Below are 14,325 nucleotides of genomic sequence, written 5' to 3' on the forward strand. Positions count from 1 at the left end.
GCCTCCTCTTCTCCTTTATATTGCATTTAGATAGGGGTCTAATTTACCGATGCTTTCTTATATGGAATATCAATAAGTAATGCAAGATATCCACATGGATGTGATTTTTCTATTATGACCGTATAGTGTTTGTTCTATATAATCATGCATTAGCTTACCACATAATTATATTTTAATAATTGTACATGATATGTTTTTAACCACTGTATTTTAATTCACTTTTTTCCATCATTGGTTTCTATCTATCACTTTATTCTTTATCTTTTTCTTTTTTTCCCTATTTTTCTTCATCTTCTTCCCTGTTTTCTCATTCTTCGTCTCTCTCTTTTTTCTTTCTTCTTACTTTTTCCATGGAAAAACCGCAGTGCATACACCTATGTAATGTGATGTGTTCTTTTGTGAAAGTTTCCTTAATGAAAACATGTGCATATAATTTGGGAGGGTGTGTGTTATACGATATAGGAAGCCGACATCCCTTCCTCCCCAGAGCATGATTAAGACTCACGTCGAAACGCGTAGCTTTGTGGGGTCTGAATAACATCTTTGCAATATCCTGCTGACCGCTTGTAATTTCCTATTTTATGGATTTATAAATAAAAATGAATTTTAACAAGATATTTTGGACCGCACTGGAAATTCCCTTTTTCTGACCACTTTTCTATGGTCTGTGATGTCGGTATTTGTTTGAATTATATGTTTTTAAAGAATTTTTCAAAAAATAAACTTGAATTTTTTTAAAATAAAATTATTTATTGTCCAAGTACTATATATTTTTTGGTTTTAGTAAAAAAACAAGAATAAATAAAAAATAATTGACAAATCGTCCTAGATTTTCCTTCTTCTTAAGGACGATATGCCCAAATTATTTAAAAAGCATGAACGGCTATAACTGAAGAGTCGCAGGATGTAAGACCTTTGTGAATGACGCTCTTATCTTCTTCTAATCATAGAGCTAAGATGATAATACAAGTTATTCTGTTGTTTTCACAGCCGATGACTAATTACATTTTATTACAAGGGGCACACATCTTTTTTCCAGATATTCACGTACATTCATGCAGGTTCATGTATCAGAGGACGAGTCTGAAGCTGTGAAAAGAAATGAAAAAAATTGTTTGTCATGGATAATAACATAAAATAATTGCACAATAACATTGATAAATATACACAGAGTATTTATGTTCTTATTCTACTTTGGTCTATGAAGTTACACAGTACATAGCACTTACATTGGGTGAAATAATTATTGAACACGTCACCAATTTTGTAAGTAAATATATTTCTAGAGGTGCCATTGGCATGAATTTCTCACCAGATGTCAATAAGATACCATCCAATCCGCACAGGCAAACCATAGATTTCCAGAAATTATGTGTAATAATGAGAAATGACACATGCAAAAAGTATTGAACTCATTACTGGATTGTATTTAATACTTGGTACATTCTTCTTTGTTGGTGATGAAGCCTCCAGACCCCTCCTGTATGGAGACACTAGTCGCCTGCATTGTTCAGAAGAATTTTGGCCCATTCTTCCGCACACACTCCTCACATCCTGCAGGTCCCGGCTCCTATGATCTCTGAGCTTTAGTTCCTTCCAGACATTTCTATTGGATTCAGCTCCGGAGATCGGCTCCGCCATTCTAGCAGATTTATTTTCTAAAGGGCGCGTTACACGCTACGATATATGTAACGATATGTCGTCGGGGTCACGTCGATAGTGACGCACATCCGGCATTGTTTGACATATTGTAGCATGTGACAGCTATGAGCGACTGTGAACGAGCAAAAATACTCACCTTATCGTTGCTCGTTGACACGTCGCTCATTTCTAAAATATTGTTCAATTTCCTGGATGCAGGTTGTTCATCGTTCCCGAGGCTGCAGACATCACTCCGCGTCACACCCCGGGAACAAGGAACAAAGCTTACCTGCGTCCCGCCGGCAATGCGGAAGGAAGGAGGTGGGCGGGATGTTACGTCCCGCTCATCTCCGCCCCTCTGCTTCTATTGGATGGCCGCTGTGTGATGTCGCTGTGACGCCAAATGTCCCTCCCCCTTCAGGAAGTGGATGTTCGACGCCCACAGCAAGGTCGTCCGTGCGGCAAGTACGTGTGACGGGGGTTATCAACTTTGTGCGACACGGGCAACAAATTGCCCGTGCCGCACAAACGATGGGGGCGGGTGCGATCGCACATGCGATCGCTGGAGAAATCGATGCGTGTAAAGCAACCTTTACTCTGAAGCTAGTTGAGCGTTTCCTTGGCTGTGTGTTTGGGATCATTGTCTTGCTGAAATGTTCGGTCTCATTTCATCTTCATCATCTGGTAGATGGCAGCAGTTTATTATCTAGAATGTCTTGGAACATTTGACATTCATCCTTCCTTCAATTATATGAAGTGTCCAGTGCCGTATGATGAAAAACAGCCCCACACCATGATGTTTCACCTTCACATTTCACTGTTGGTGTTTTTGGGGTGATTTGGCCTCTAAACATGTTGTGTATTATGGGCTCCAAAGAGTTCAGTTTTTGTCTTCTCTGACCAGACTATATTCTCCAGTATTTCAGGCTTCTCTAAATGCTGTTGAGCAAACTTTAAACGCTCTTGAACCTGCTTTTTGTTCAGCAATGAAATCTTGTTTGAAGAACGTGCATACAGGAGCGTGCATACAGGCCATGGAGGCGGAGTGCATTACTTATTATTTTCTTTTAAACAATTGTGCCTGCTGATTCCAGGTCTTTCTGTCACTCTCGACAGGTGGTCCTTGGCTCTTGCAAAACTCTTCTGATAATTATTTTCACTCCTCTGTCAGAAATCTTGCAGGGATCACTGTGTCGTGGCCAGTTTAGAGTCAAATGAGGTTCTTTCTGAATTACGGCCTCAACACTGCTCAATTGAGAAGTTTAGAAATTGCTCTGTAACCAATGCCATCAGTATGTTTTGCGACAATAAAGTTCTGAAGGTCTTGAGACAGCTCACTGGTTTAACCCATCATGAGATGTTTCTTGTGTGGCACCTTGGTAATGAGACACCTTTTTATCAGCCATCAATTCAACCAGCTGATATTATTTTTCATTGAGTGGCAGGATTGTTTTCTAATTACTGATATATATCAGCTGGTGTCAGGACTTTACATGGCTTTTTGCACATCTTTCTTCATGTGTTCAATACTTTTTCCCTGTGTCATTTCTCTTTATTACACATTACTAAATTTATGGACATATATGGATTTCTTTGCCTGTGTGGATTGGATGGGTTGTCAATGACATTTGGCAAGAAATTCATATCAATTGAACATTTAGAAATATATTTACATTGAATATTGGTGACTTGTAGACATGAGTGAGCACTACCATACTTGGGTGCTACTCGTGAAGAGCAGTCGGTCGCTTAGATGGGCACAAATCGTGTACCGACTGTCACGATTCCTCTGTGCAGCGCATATTGCACAATAGGAGATGCTCTGCTGTGTTTTTCAGGAGTACGTCGCTGGCAGTGTCACGATTCCTCTGTGCAGAGCATCTTGTATTTGGAGATGCTCTGCTGTGTTTTCCTGGGGTACTGAGCTGGCAGGTTGATTGACTGCGCAGGATTCCATGCTTGTTCTGGGAGGTGCTGTTTGCTCAGGTATTTCATCGTGCTGGTAATTGCTCTGCTTCTTTACTGAGCATGCTCTCTCAGAACCTCGCCAATAGTACATTCTGGTTCAGTTGTTGTGCTGTTGACCTGTGTTTCTGCAAGTATTCTGAGCTTTATTCTCTGACCCTGGAGTGTTGTTTGACTCCTCTTTGCCCGCTCCCTGTTCCTGTCGTGACCTCCTGGCTTTTACCTTGGACTGTTAGCTGACCACGTCTTAGTTTACTCCCTGAATCTATTACGTGCCTTCCTGGAATTCTGACCCTCGGATTGTGACCTGACTACGCCTCTGTGTACTCCCTGTATCCATACGTGTCCTTCTGCTACCAGACCTAGGCTTTCCTGACTACTCTTCCGTCTGTACTATCCGTAAGTAGTGACTTGCATTACACCGACTATAATGAAAGTCAATGGGAGACTCAAGCCTTTTTCTGGGAAATTTTCCAGAAAATTGCTCGAGTCCCCCATTGTGTAGAAGATGATAAAATATCACAAATAGTGAATGCAGAGATCAGCGCCCAGTGCAGAATACTCACTGCCAGCTGCTGTGTAATTCTTCTTTTCTGAAATAAGCAAAGGAGAAGGGATTAAATACAGAAAACAGGAAAAATTGTGATTTAAGAAAGTTAAAAAGATTCTCTTTCCTTCTGAATATATAGATAGAAATTTTGTACAACAGAATTCTAGGTGACAGATAACATGAGCATGAAGAAGTTTTATTTCTCTACCTCTTATTTATTTTGGACAGGTATGAAATGCTACCATCTTTCCTCCTCACAGGTTCATTGTCTTGGATGTGAGGCTAGGAGTTTATCTCTTGTAGAACGCCTTGTGAGAGAATACAAGCCATTTTGTATTCTATAGAAACCATTTTGTCTTATAACTTTATGATGTTATAGGGTTCAACTAACACTAATGGGCGGGAAGTTTCACATTTCTACACACAGTGGAACCTTGGTGAACGAGAACAATCCGTTCTGGGACTGTGCTTGTTAACCAAGTTACTCGTTCAGCAAAGCAAGATTTCCCATAGGAAATCATTGGAATGCAGACAATTCGTTACACAACTTGTTAAATGTCCCATCCTGGTGCCCTATTGTGCCATTCCACACACGTACAAACACGCACAAACACAGATTATGCTCACCTTACCTTCCGTTCCCTCGCCGGTCTCCTAGAACTTGCAGTTCGCCCGTATAAGATGTGTATCGGGTAACCAAGGGGACCGATGCCGGACCTTCCACACTCAGTGTGCTGAAGTCAAAGGCCTCCAATTGACCAGCGCCTTTGAGTAGCGCCTGACAGCGGACGTTCCTTCCTTTGTCGTGATGGTTACCGGATACACATCCTGTGGAAGGAGGACCTTCCCCTGTCAGCCGCTACTCAAGGCAGTGCGCTGGCCAATCAGAGGCAAGTGGCTCCTGCCTTTGACGTCAGCGCGCTGGGAGCTGAAGGTCCAGCATCAGTCGGCTTGGTTAGCCGATACATGCAAGTTCCAGGAAGCCGGCGAGGGAACAGAAGGTAAGGTGAGCATAATATGTGTGTATGCTTGTGCGTGCTTGTGTGTGTTTGTGTGGACTGCAAGAGCGGGTTAGAGCGCGGTGGATGTACGGAACCGGAAGTGTGTGCGGTGAGTATTTTGCTCGTACAGCAAGGCTTTCTCCTAAACCGAGTTACAAATTTACAGAAAGCTTTGCTCGTTAGGCGAAATACTCGCTAACTGGGTTACTCGTTAAGCGAGATTCCACTGTACACCCCTGCGGCTCTTATTGGTGCATAGTTACTTCTTTGTTTGGGATACTATATCAGCTGGTCACATGATGTAATAAAACCGAAACTCTCAGTACACCATACTAAGTGTGTGTGCTGTGTTGATTTCTCCAGGCGCTTGTATAACAAATCTTATTAATTTGGAGTTCCAGTGGCATAGAAGGAGTGGATTTTGCTCACAGACTCATGGAGCTGAGTATCTATAACTAGATTTATTTTCAAAACAGATTTCTGTGTGTCCAGTGTGTGCAACTCAGAGCGTCTTCTCTTCCATTTCGTGGATCAGATTCGGCCTTAAAGTCAATCGGAATTTATTAAAAAAGGGATGTAAATGGAAGCCATCTTCATCCATTGCTAAACAACAATATCTAAAAAAGTTCACACATTCTTAACCCCTTCAGATTTATAAAAGAGATGAGAAAAAGAAGATGCAAAATGTAGGAAAAAGAGATGACACCTGGAAGTAATGTAGGAGGTGGTCCCGATCCCCCCACTCTTACTAAGTGTTGTATTAAAGAGTATTACATAATGTGTGTTTTGCTGTAAAGATATGATAGCGCAATATGAGGAGCACCCGTGGATAAATTTCTTTGGATTAAATTATAAAAACTGCTCACCTGATTAGGTTGTGCGCCCTCGCACAACCTCGGTGGTGGGTGTATAATTCCTCTGGAGGATGAGGGGCTGAGTTTGCTGGCACTATCCGATGTTTAGCTGGGTGGATATGGACAGTTTACCGCTGATGGCTCCTGGTTTACTGGCTCCTTGGTTCCTGGAACTCAGATCGGCTCTGCGTCCTCCCGCTGGGTTGCTCAGAGTGGACTAGTAAGATCTATAAATCGCAGCAGCTCTTGCCGGATTCCCTTGCGGGAGTAGACAGTGTAGGATACTAAAATGACCGGTCTTTTTGAGCGCTAATGATAGATCTTAAAACTTGGATTATTTAGTAGATAGTAAGGCTTTATTATTAAAATAAAGCTCTTGTTTTCACAATGCGTTTCAGCAAGATCCACTTGCTTTCCTCAGGTGTAACAAGAGCCAATACACATTAAATTTATAGGTGAAACAAACCCCTTTTGGTAGGGCTTATGGGTGTGTCATACATACAAATGATTTAACCCTTAAATATTAAAAAGATTTTTTTAGGTAGGTTATAAAAAGTCGGATAAGATTATGTAAGATCTATAAAAATTATAAAAAGTCTATAAAAACCATAGAACATAATTATCTAATAAAAGCGGGATATATACAACTTTTTCTGAAATATAATATAATATAATCTGGTATCATAATAAAATTTTGTTAAAACTGAGTATACCCTTTTTCTATTATAATATATATCAATATATATAAATATATGTGCAGGTATACAGATATGGGGGATTGTCAGGTTCTTATTGTCATGTTCTTTTTTGTCAAAATTTCTTTTACCCATTGATTTTTAATATTACCAGTATCTCTTTTGATTTTTCAATAAATTTGTATTTTTTCTCAACATACATACAGTTTATTAATATTATATTTTATTCATCTTTTTTGCTTTTATCCTTTATTCATTTTTAATTTATTTGTTTATATGTGTATATATTGTATGTGCACATATATATAGTCTCATGTATACTTATTCTTATGCACGTATTATCCTATGGAATTATTTTCTGAATGGATATAGTTATTATCAATATTTAGCAACATTATCTATCATTACATTGTGCCCTTCCGGAGCTAGCGTGCCCAATTTGAAGATCCAATAACTTTCTTTTTTAATGAGTTTATTCACTGACCTTGGATCTATATTGTCAATGGAATCTATAATTGTAAGTTTCATTTTTGGATCCCTATTATGTACATTATTGTAGTGTCTAGATACACTATGTAAGGGGTATCCATTTTTTATATTATGTCGGTGTTTATTTAACCGTGCATGCATTTCTTGAATAGTTCTTCCCACATATTGGATGCCACATGGGCACTCCAACAAATATACTACATATGTAGAGTGGCAATCATATCTGTTTTTTATTGTAAAGGTTTCCCTTGTAGTTTTTGGCATGTATGTTTTTTCTCCTCTTGTGATTACCTGGCAGCATAGACATTTTGATGTATGGCATGGGTAGCAACCCCAGTGGTTTGTGTCGCTCATCTTAGCAGTTAGAGGTTTCTGAATAGTGTTACTTGGTGCAATTAAATTACCCAGACTCCTATTTTTCTTGTAAATGATAATGGGTCTATTTGGTATATAATCTGTTAATATGGGGTCACTTTTTAATATGAACCAGTATTTTTTGATTAGTCTCTCAATATGAGTTCTTGGTTGGCAGAATGTAGTAACAAGACTCCATTTAGATAATTTGGATTTTTCATCCTTATTCATATCATTCACTTGTTTAGGTTGTACACATATTTCCTGGGTAAGGTAATTTGTTTTTTTTATATGCATCCTGTATCAATCTTTTAGGTTATCCCTTTTCCAGGAATCTATGTTTAAGGATTTTGCACTCTTTCATATAGTCCGTATCTGCTGTACAGTTCTTTCTAATTCTTCTGTATTGCCCATATGGTATATTTCTGATCCATCTTGGTAGGTGTCCGCTGTTATATTTTAAATAGCTGTTCACATCTACTGGTTTAAAGTGTGTGGATGTTGTAATTGTTCCTTCTTCGTTTAGATTGATTTGTAAATCTAGGAATTGAATGGTCTTATTTGAATATGTAGCCATTAATGATAGACCCCATTCGTTTCTGTTGATGTCCTCTATAAATTCTAATAATTTCTCTAGGGGGCCTTTCCATATGATAAAGAGGTCATCAATGAAACGACGGTAATGTACTATGTGTTCCTTGAATATAGATTGCGCGATGGAGACGGATTCAAATGCACCCATAAAGATGTTGGCATAGCTTGGTGCGAATCGCGTCCCCATCGCGCAGCCTCTGATTTGTTTGTAATAGGCACCCTCGAAGGTAAACACATTATTCTCTAAGATAAATTGTATTGCCCTTAGTATGAATTTCCGTTGTGGAGTTGAAATTTCCATATCCTTTAGTAGTACTTTTTCAATGGCTGATAAGCCCCTGGTATGCGTTATATTGTTATATAGTGAGCAAACATCCATCGTGAGGAGTATACTATTCTTCAATGGGGGTAGGGCTAATACTGCCCTGATCAATTGGGTTGAGTCTTTCAAATATGATTCTAACTTTACCACATATTCTTGTAGGAACAGATCCACAAAATGAGAAAGGTTGCTGGTTATGGAATTAACCCCTGATATTATTGGGCGTCCTGGCGGGTTAATCGGGTTTAGATTAATACCAGATAAATATAATCTGGTATAAATACCAGATTATATTATATTTCAGAAAAAGTTGTATATATCCCGCTTTTATTAGATAATTATGTTCTATGGTTTTTATAGACTTTTTATAATTTTTATAGATCTTACATAATCTTATCCGACTTTTTATAACCTACCTAAAAAAATCTTTTTAATATTTAAGGGTTAAATCATTTGTATGTATGACACACCCATAAGCCCTACCAAAAGGGGTTTGTTTCACCTATAAATTTAATGTGTATTGGCTCTTGTTACACCTGAGGAAAGCAAGTGGATCTTGCTGAAACGCGTTGTGAAAACAAGAGCTTTATTTTAATAATAAAGCCTTACTATCTACTAAATAATCCAAGTTTTAAGATCTATCATTAGCGCTCAAAAAGACCGGTCATTTTAGTATCCTATAATGTGTGTTTTGGGACTACTTTAAAGTGTGAGCTCTGCGTGTCATACATGTATGATGGTTATATGTACGGATATAGATGGAAGGTTTGTTGGTGCAGGAAGAGTAATATGCAGGTGCTGGTGAGCAGAGAACTAGATACTTTTGGTAACTAAGGCAACAATGGCCCCTGTTTCAGGTGTGAGTTGGATTGGCTGACTCACCCCCTCCTTGAGACTTCGTATGGTTTAGCCCAGACAGAAAAGTGCAGGAAAGTGTCTGTGAGGAGTAGTGATGGGCAGTCCGGCTCTTTTTGGTGATCCGGTTCCCATGGCTCCGCTCACCAAAAAGAGACGGATCTTTCACCTTGTTTTCAGCTCCTTATTCAATATGTGTTCACCCCAGGTGAACACATATTTAAAATTATAGTAACGCCGCCAAAGCCACGCCCACCCGTGGCTAAGCCCTGCCCACTGACAAGCGGCAATTAGATTGCTGAGTAGGCGGAGTTTAGCCACGGGTGGGCGGGGGTTTGACTGCGAAAAGAGCCGTTTAGTGATTTCAGTGGCTCACACTGGTGATCCGGCTCCTGTCGTTCACAGCAGGGAGCCGGATCTTTGTGTCGAATCGTTCGCGACCGACACATCACTAGTGAGGAGAGAGACGTCTGAGGGAGATTCCAGAAGTGGTTGTGCCACAGGCACGGAGAGAAAAGCGGGACGTTGCCTGAGATGAAAACCCAGAGTGTTACTCAGTCGATACCCGACCCAGGAGAAGATGTCGGCCGGATGAGGACAGTTGCCCCGTGACTCAAGAGAAGAAAAGCTGTTTCCGCTCGGCTCAGGAGAAGTGCACACCAATTGACTTTGTATCCCAAGAGAGGGCCGGCTCCATGGACGATACCGTGAGTTTGTTCTTGTGCGCTCTGGTTAAGGTTTAGTGCAGGCCTCTGTAGTTACAGTGCGGTGTCCGCTCGGTCCCATTAGTGGAGGCCATTAGGTTAGAGCACAGAGTAGTAAAGTATAAGTATATTATCTGCAGTTATTTGTACTTTTATTCATTGTGGTAATTGAGGCGACAGTTGTAGTTTACTTCAGCTAAATAGCTCAATTGTGTATTAAAGGGAACCTGTCACCAGTTTTTTCACTATTAAAGTAAAAGCGTCACCTTCTGCAGCTCCTGGGCTGCATTCTATGAAGGTGCACCTTGTTCTTGACTAAAATTGTAAACCCCTGAAATAACTTTATAAAATCTGACCGCCACGTATGCTAATTGCCTAATCTAGTCAGTCAGGGGTGATAATTTTCGGCTACTTTCCCTCTTTTTGGCCTTGCTCGCAGTCCTCCTTTCATGATTGACCTGGATGGACGCCTCCGTCATCATCCACGTTGCTCTGCCCAATCTCGTGCCTGTGCAGAGTCATTCCTGGCTCTGCCCCATCACTGGCAGAGCTAAAAACATAGTTGCCCTCGCGCGCGCCGGTGAGGTATTTGCGCAGGCGTGAGATTATTGTCAGGTACGAGGATGACGCAGGTGAGGTCATGCACAGCGCCGACCATAATCTCATGCCTGTGCAAATACCTCACCGGCGCGCGCAAGGGCAACTATATTTTCAGCTCTGTCAGCGATGGGGCAGAGCGAACTGCGCCTGCGCGAGCCGGGAATGACTCTGCACAGGCACGAGATTTGGCAGAGCAACGTGGATGATGACGGAGGCGTCCATCCACGTCAATCATGAAAGGAGGACAGCGAGCAAGGCCAGAAGGAGGGAAAGTAGCTGAAAATTATCACGCCCATCTGACTAGATCAGGCAATTATCATACGTGTGGTGGTCAGATTTTATAAAGTTATTTCAGGGTATTTACAATTTTAGTCAGGAACAAGGTGCACCTTCATAGAATGCAGCCCAGGAGCTGTAGAAGGTGACACTTTTAGTTTAAGGCTATGTGCGCACGTTGCGTAATTACATGCAGTTACGCTGTGCTTTGTAGCGCAGCGTAACTGCATGCATCCTGCGTCCCCTGCACAATCTATGGAGATTGTGCAGGAGTCGTGCGCACGTGGCGTATTAGAGCGCAGCGCTTCGACTGCTGCCCGAAGCGCGCGTTCTAAGAAGTGACATGTCACTTCTTCTGTGCGCTTTGCCGGCATCCCCTGCTCTGTCTATGGCAGGAGCTGCAGTCAGAGTGCATGGAATCGGCTTTTTTTTGTTTTTCACTACGGACATTTTCTGCAGCGATTTGAAGCGCACGTGTGCTCTTCAGATCGCTGCAGAAATTTCTGCAGGGCCAGTACGCAACGTACGCACATAGCCTAAGAGTGAAAAAACTGGTGACAGGTTCCCTTTTACCCCTGTTCCAAAATACTCCTTTCTCTGTTGCCCCACAGCCTTTATGTGTTATCTCCCTTCAATAAAATCCACCTGAAAAAGGTGTTGTGTGCATATACCCTTAAGGTGGCTTTACACACTGCAACATCGCAAATGACATCGCTGTAACGTCACCGGTTTTGTGACGTAATAGCGACCTCCCCAGCGACATTGCAGTGTGTGAAACACATCAGCGACCTGGCCCCCGCTGTGAAGTTGTGATCGCTACAAATCGTTCAGGACCATTCTTTGGTCCTTTGTTTCCCGCTGTCCAGCATGATCGCTAGAAAGTTTCAGTGTGTAAAGGGGACTTTACAGCGACTTCGTTAGCGACTTCCCTTTCAAAAAGCTGCTTTACAACGTCCCCAATGACTAGCTAGGTCGTTCTGCAGGTCCGGATCGCTGTTGCGTCGTTGGCCAGGTCTGCCTGTTTGACAGCTCACCAGAGACTTTGTAGCGATCCCGGCCAGGTTGGGATCGCTGGTGGCATCGCTAGAAAGTTTCAGTGTGTAAAGGGGCCTTTAAACTGCATGGGTTGACATAAGTCTATTTCACTATTTACGGCCAGATGCTGGACCAGAGCCAGATCTGAACCTTACATGAAATATTGTAGTTGAGCCTCTGGACCGGTAACAATACCTGTTCAGTGCAAAAATGAATATGCCTGACACAAACAGTGAGATTAATTGCTCCATACTGTAGGTTTCCACCCAGCATCTTTATTAAACGCCGAATGAAATGATGACTCAGTGTCGGCCATATATACAGTATGTGAGCCCAGTCCTAGAGAACCCTTTTACGACTGCACCATTTTGAGTGCCCTTTTCTATGTGAACAGCGATTATTCCCTAATTTGCGGCTGCACTGAGCCCTTTATTCCTGCACTTACTTTTATATATAATAACTCCAGCGATGACAGATGTGAGAATAAGAACGATGGAGACCACTGTGATGACCACGACCAGATGGGAGTTCTGTGGAGGTTCTAAAGGATAAAATAAGGAGAATATTATATAACTAGAAGGTGGCCCGATTCTAACGCATCGGGTATTCTAGAATTTACGTATTGTGTAGTTAATGTATGATTTGTGTTATATATATAGATGTTGTGTGTAGTTGCCAGTGTTTGTGTAGGGCGCTGTACATGGTCTGGGTGTTGTCTGGGTGTGGGGGGGTGTGAGAGCGGTGTTGTATGTGTGTTGCGTTGTGTGTGTTGCGTTGTTTGTGGAGCACTGTGTGTCTGCAGCGTTCTGTGTGTGTGGTGCTGTGTGTGTTGCGCGGTTTGTGTGGGTGTGGAGTGCGTGTGTGTGTTTTGGGGGGAGGTATGTTTTGTGCAGTGTGTGTGTTGCGCGGTATGTGCGTATATTTATGTATGCCGCGGTGTTTGTGTGTTGGGTGTTGTGTGTGTGCGGCGTTGTCTGTGTGTGTGTGGGTGTCTGTGTAGGGCGGTGTTTGTGGTTCCCAGTGTGTGTGTGGTGTGTTGTGCGGTGCGCGTGTGGCGGTGTGTGTGTGTTTTGGGGGGAGGTGTGCACCCCTCATCGTGTTCCATCCCCCATGCTGCGCACCTCCCATCGTGTTCCATCCCCCATGCTGCGCACCCCCCATCATGCTCCATCCCCCATCATGCTCCATCCCCCATGCTGCGCACCCCCCATCGTGCTCCATCCCCCATGCTGCGCACCCCCTATTTTACTCCATCCCCCATGCTGCGCACCCCCATTGTGCTCCATCCCCCATGCTGCGCACCCCCCATCGTGCTCCATCCGACATGCTGCGCACCCCCATCGTGCTCCATCCCCCATGCTGCGCACCCCCCATCGTGCTCCATCCCCCATGCTGCGTACCCCCCATCGTGCTCCATCCTCCATGCTGCACACCCCCCATTGTGCTCCATCCTCCATGCTGCGCACCCCCCATCGTGCTCCATCCCCCATGCTGCGCACCCCTCATCGTGCTCCATCCCCCATGCTGCACACCCCTCATCGTGCTCCATCCCCCATGCTGCGCACCCCCCATCGTGCTCCATCTCCCATGCTGCACACCCCCCATCGTGCTCCATCCCCCATGCTGCGCACCCCCATCGTGCTACATCTCCCATGCTGCGCACCCCCCATTGTGCTCCATTCTCCATGCTGCGCACCCCCCATCGTGCTCCATCCCCCATGCTGCGCACCCCTCATCGTGCTCCATCCCCCATGCTGCACACCCCTCATCGTGCTCCATCCCCCATGTTGCGCACCCCCCATCGTGCTCCATCTCCGATGCTGCACACCCCCCATCGTGCTCCATCCCCCATGCTGCGCACCCCCCATCGTGCTACATCTCCCATGCTGCGCACCCCCCATCGTGCTCCATCCTCCATGCTGCACCCCCCCCATCGTGCTCCATCCCCCATGCTGGGGCCACCGGGGGCGGGTCCGAGCGTGGCAACGTGTGCCGGGGGCGGGGCTGAGCGGGCGAGGCATCAGCGTATGCCGGCTCCCTGCACATGTGTACCTGGAGCCGGTGTACGCTGGTAACCATGATACACATTGGGTAACTAAGGGAAGCGCTTCCTATAGTTACGCGATGTGTATCATGGTTACCAGCATACACCGGCTCCGTCACGATCCCAGCATCGCAAGGTTATATCCGCCGGGGACGGGGCCGAGTGTGCTAACGTGCGGCGGGGGCGAGCGGGCGAGGCGTCAGCGTATGCCGGCTCCCTGCACATGTGTACCGGGAGCCGGTGTACGCTGGAGCGGGCGATGCGTGCGGAGGGCCGGGGCGAGCGGCTAATCCATGTGGGGGGCGGGGCCAGGCCGAGGTAAGCGGCCAATCCGTGGGGGGGCGGG

At 44.0% G+C, this 14,325-nt stretch overlaps 1 protein-coding gene across 1 annotated transcript in view; it reads right to left on the bottom strand.

The window, feature by feature from the left end:
* Positions 1 to 372: 372 nt before the first annotated feature.
* LOC142250859 (class I histocompatibility antigen, F10 alpha chain-like) overlaps positions 373 to 14,325 on the bottom strand; it is a 35,713-nt gene continuing 21,760 nt past the window's right edge. The window contains exons 5-7 of the mRNA XM_075323133.1: positions 12,381 to 12,476; positions 4,173 to 4,199; positions 373 to 1,089 (exon numbers count right to left, since the gene is read on the bottom strand). Of these exons, the coding sequence (XP_075179248.1) occupies positions 1,064 to 1,089; positions 4,173 to 4,199; positions 12,381 to 12,476 (149 nt within the window). The 3' untranslated portion in view covers positions 373 to 1,063. The remainder of the gene's footprint in view (positions 1,090 to 4,172; positions 4,200 to 12,380; positions 12,477 to 14,325) is intronic.

The sequence above is a fragment of the Anomaloglossus baeobatrachus genome, chromosome 9 (genome assembly GCF_048569485.1).
Source record: "Anomaloglossus baeobatrachus isolate aAnoBae1 chromosome 9, aAnoBae1.hap1, whole genome shotgun sequence".
Classification (NCBI taxonomy): domain Eukaryota; kingdom Metazoa; phylum Chordata; class Amphibia; order Anura; family Aromobatidae; genus Anomaloglossus; species Anomaloglossus baeobatrachus.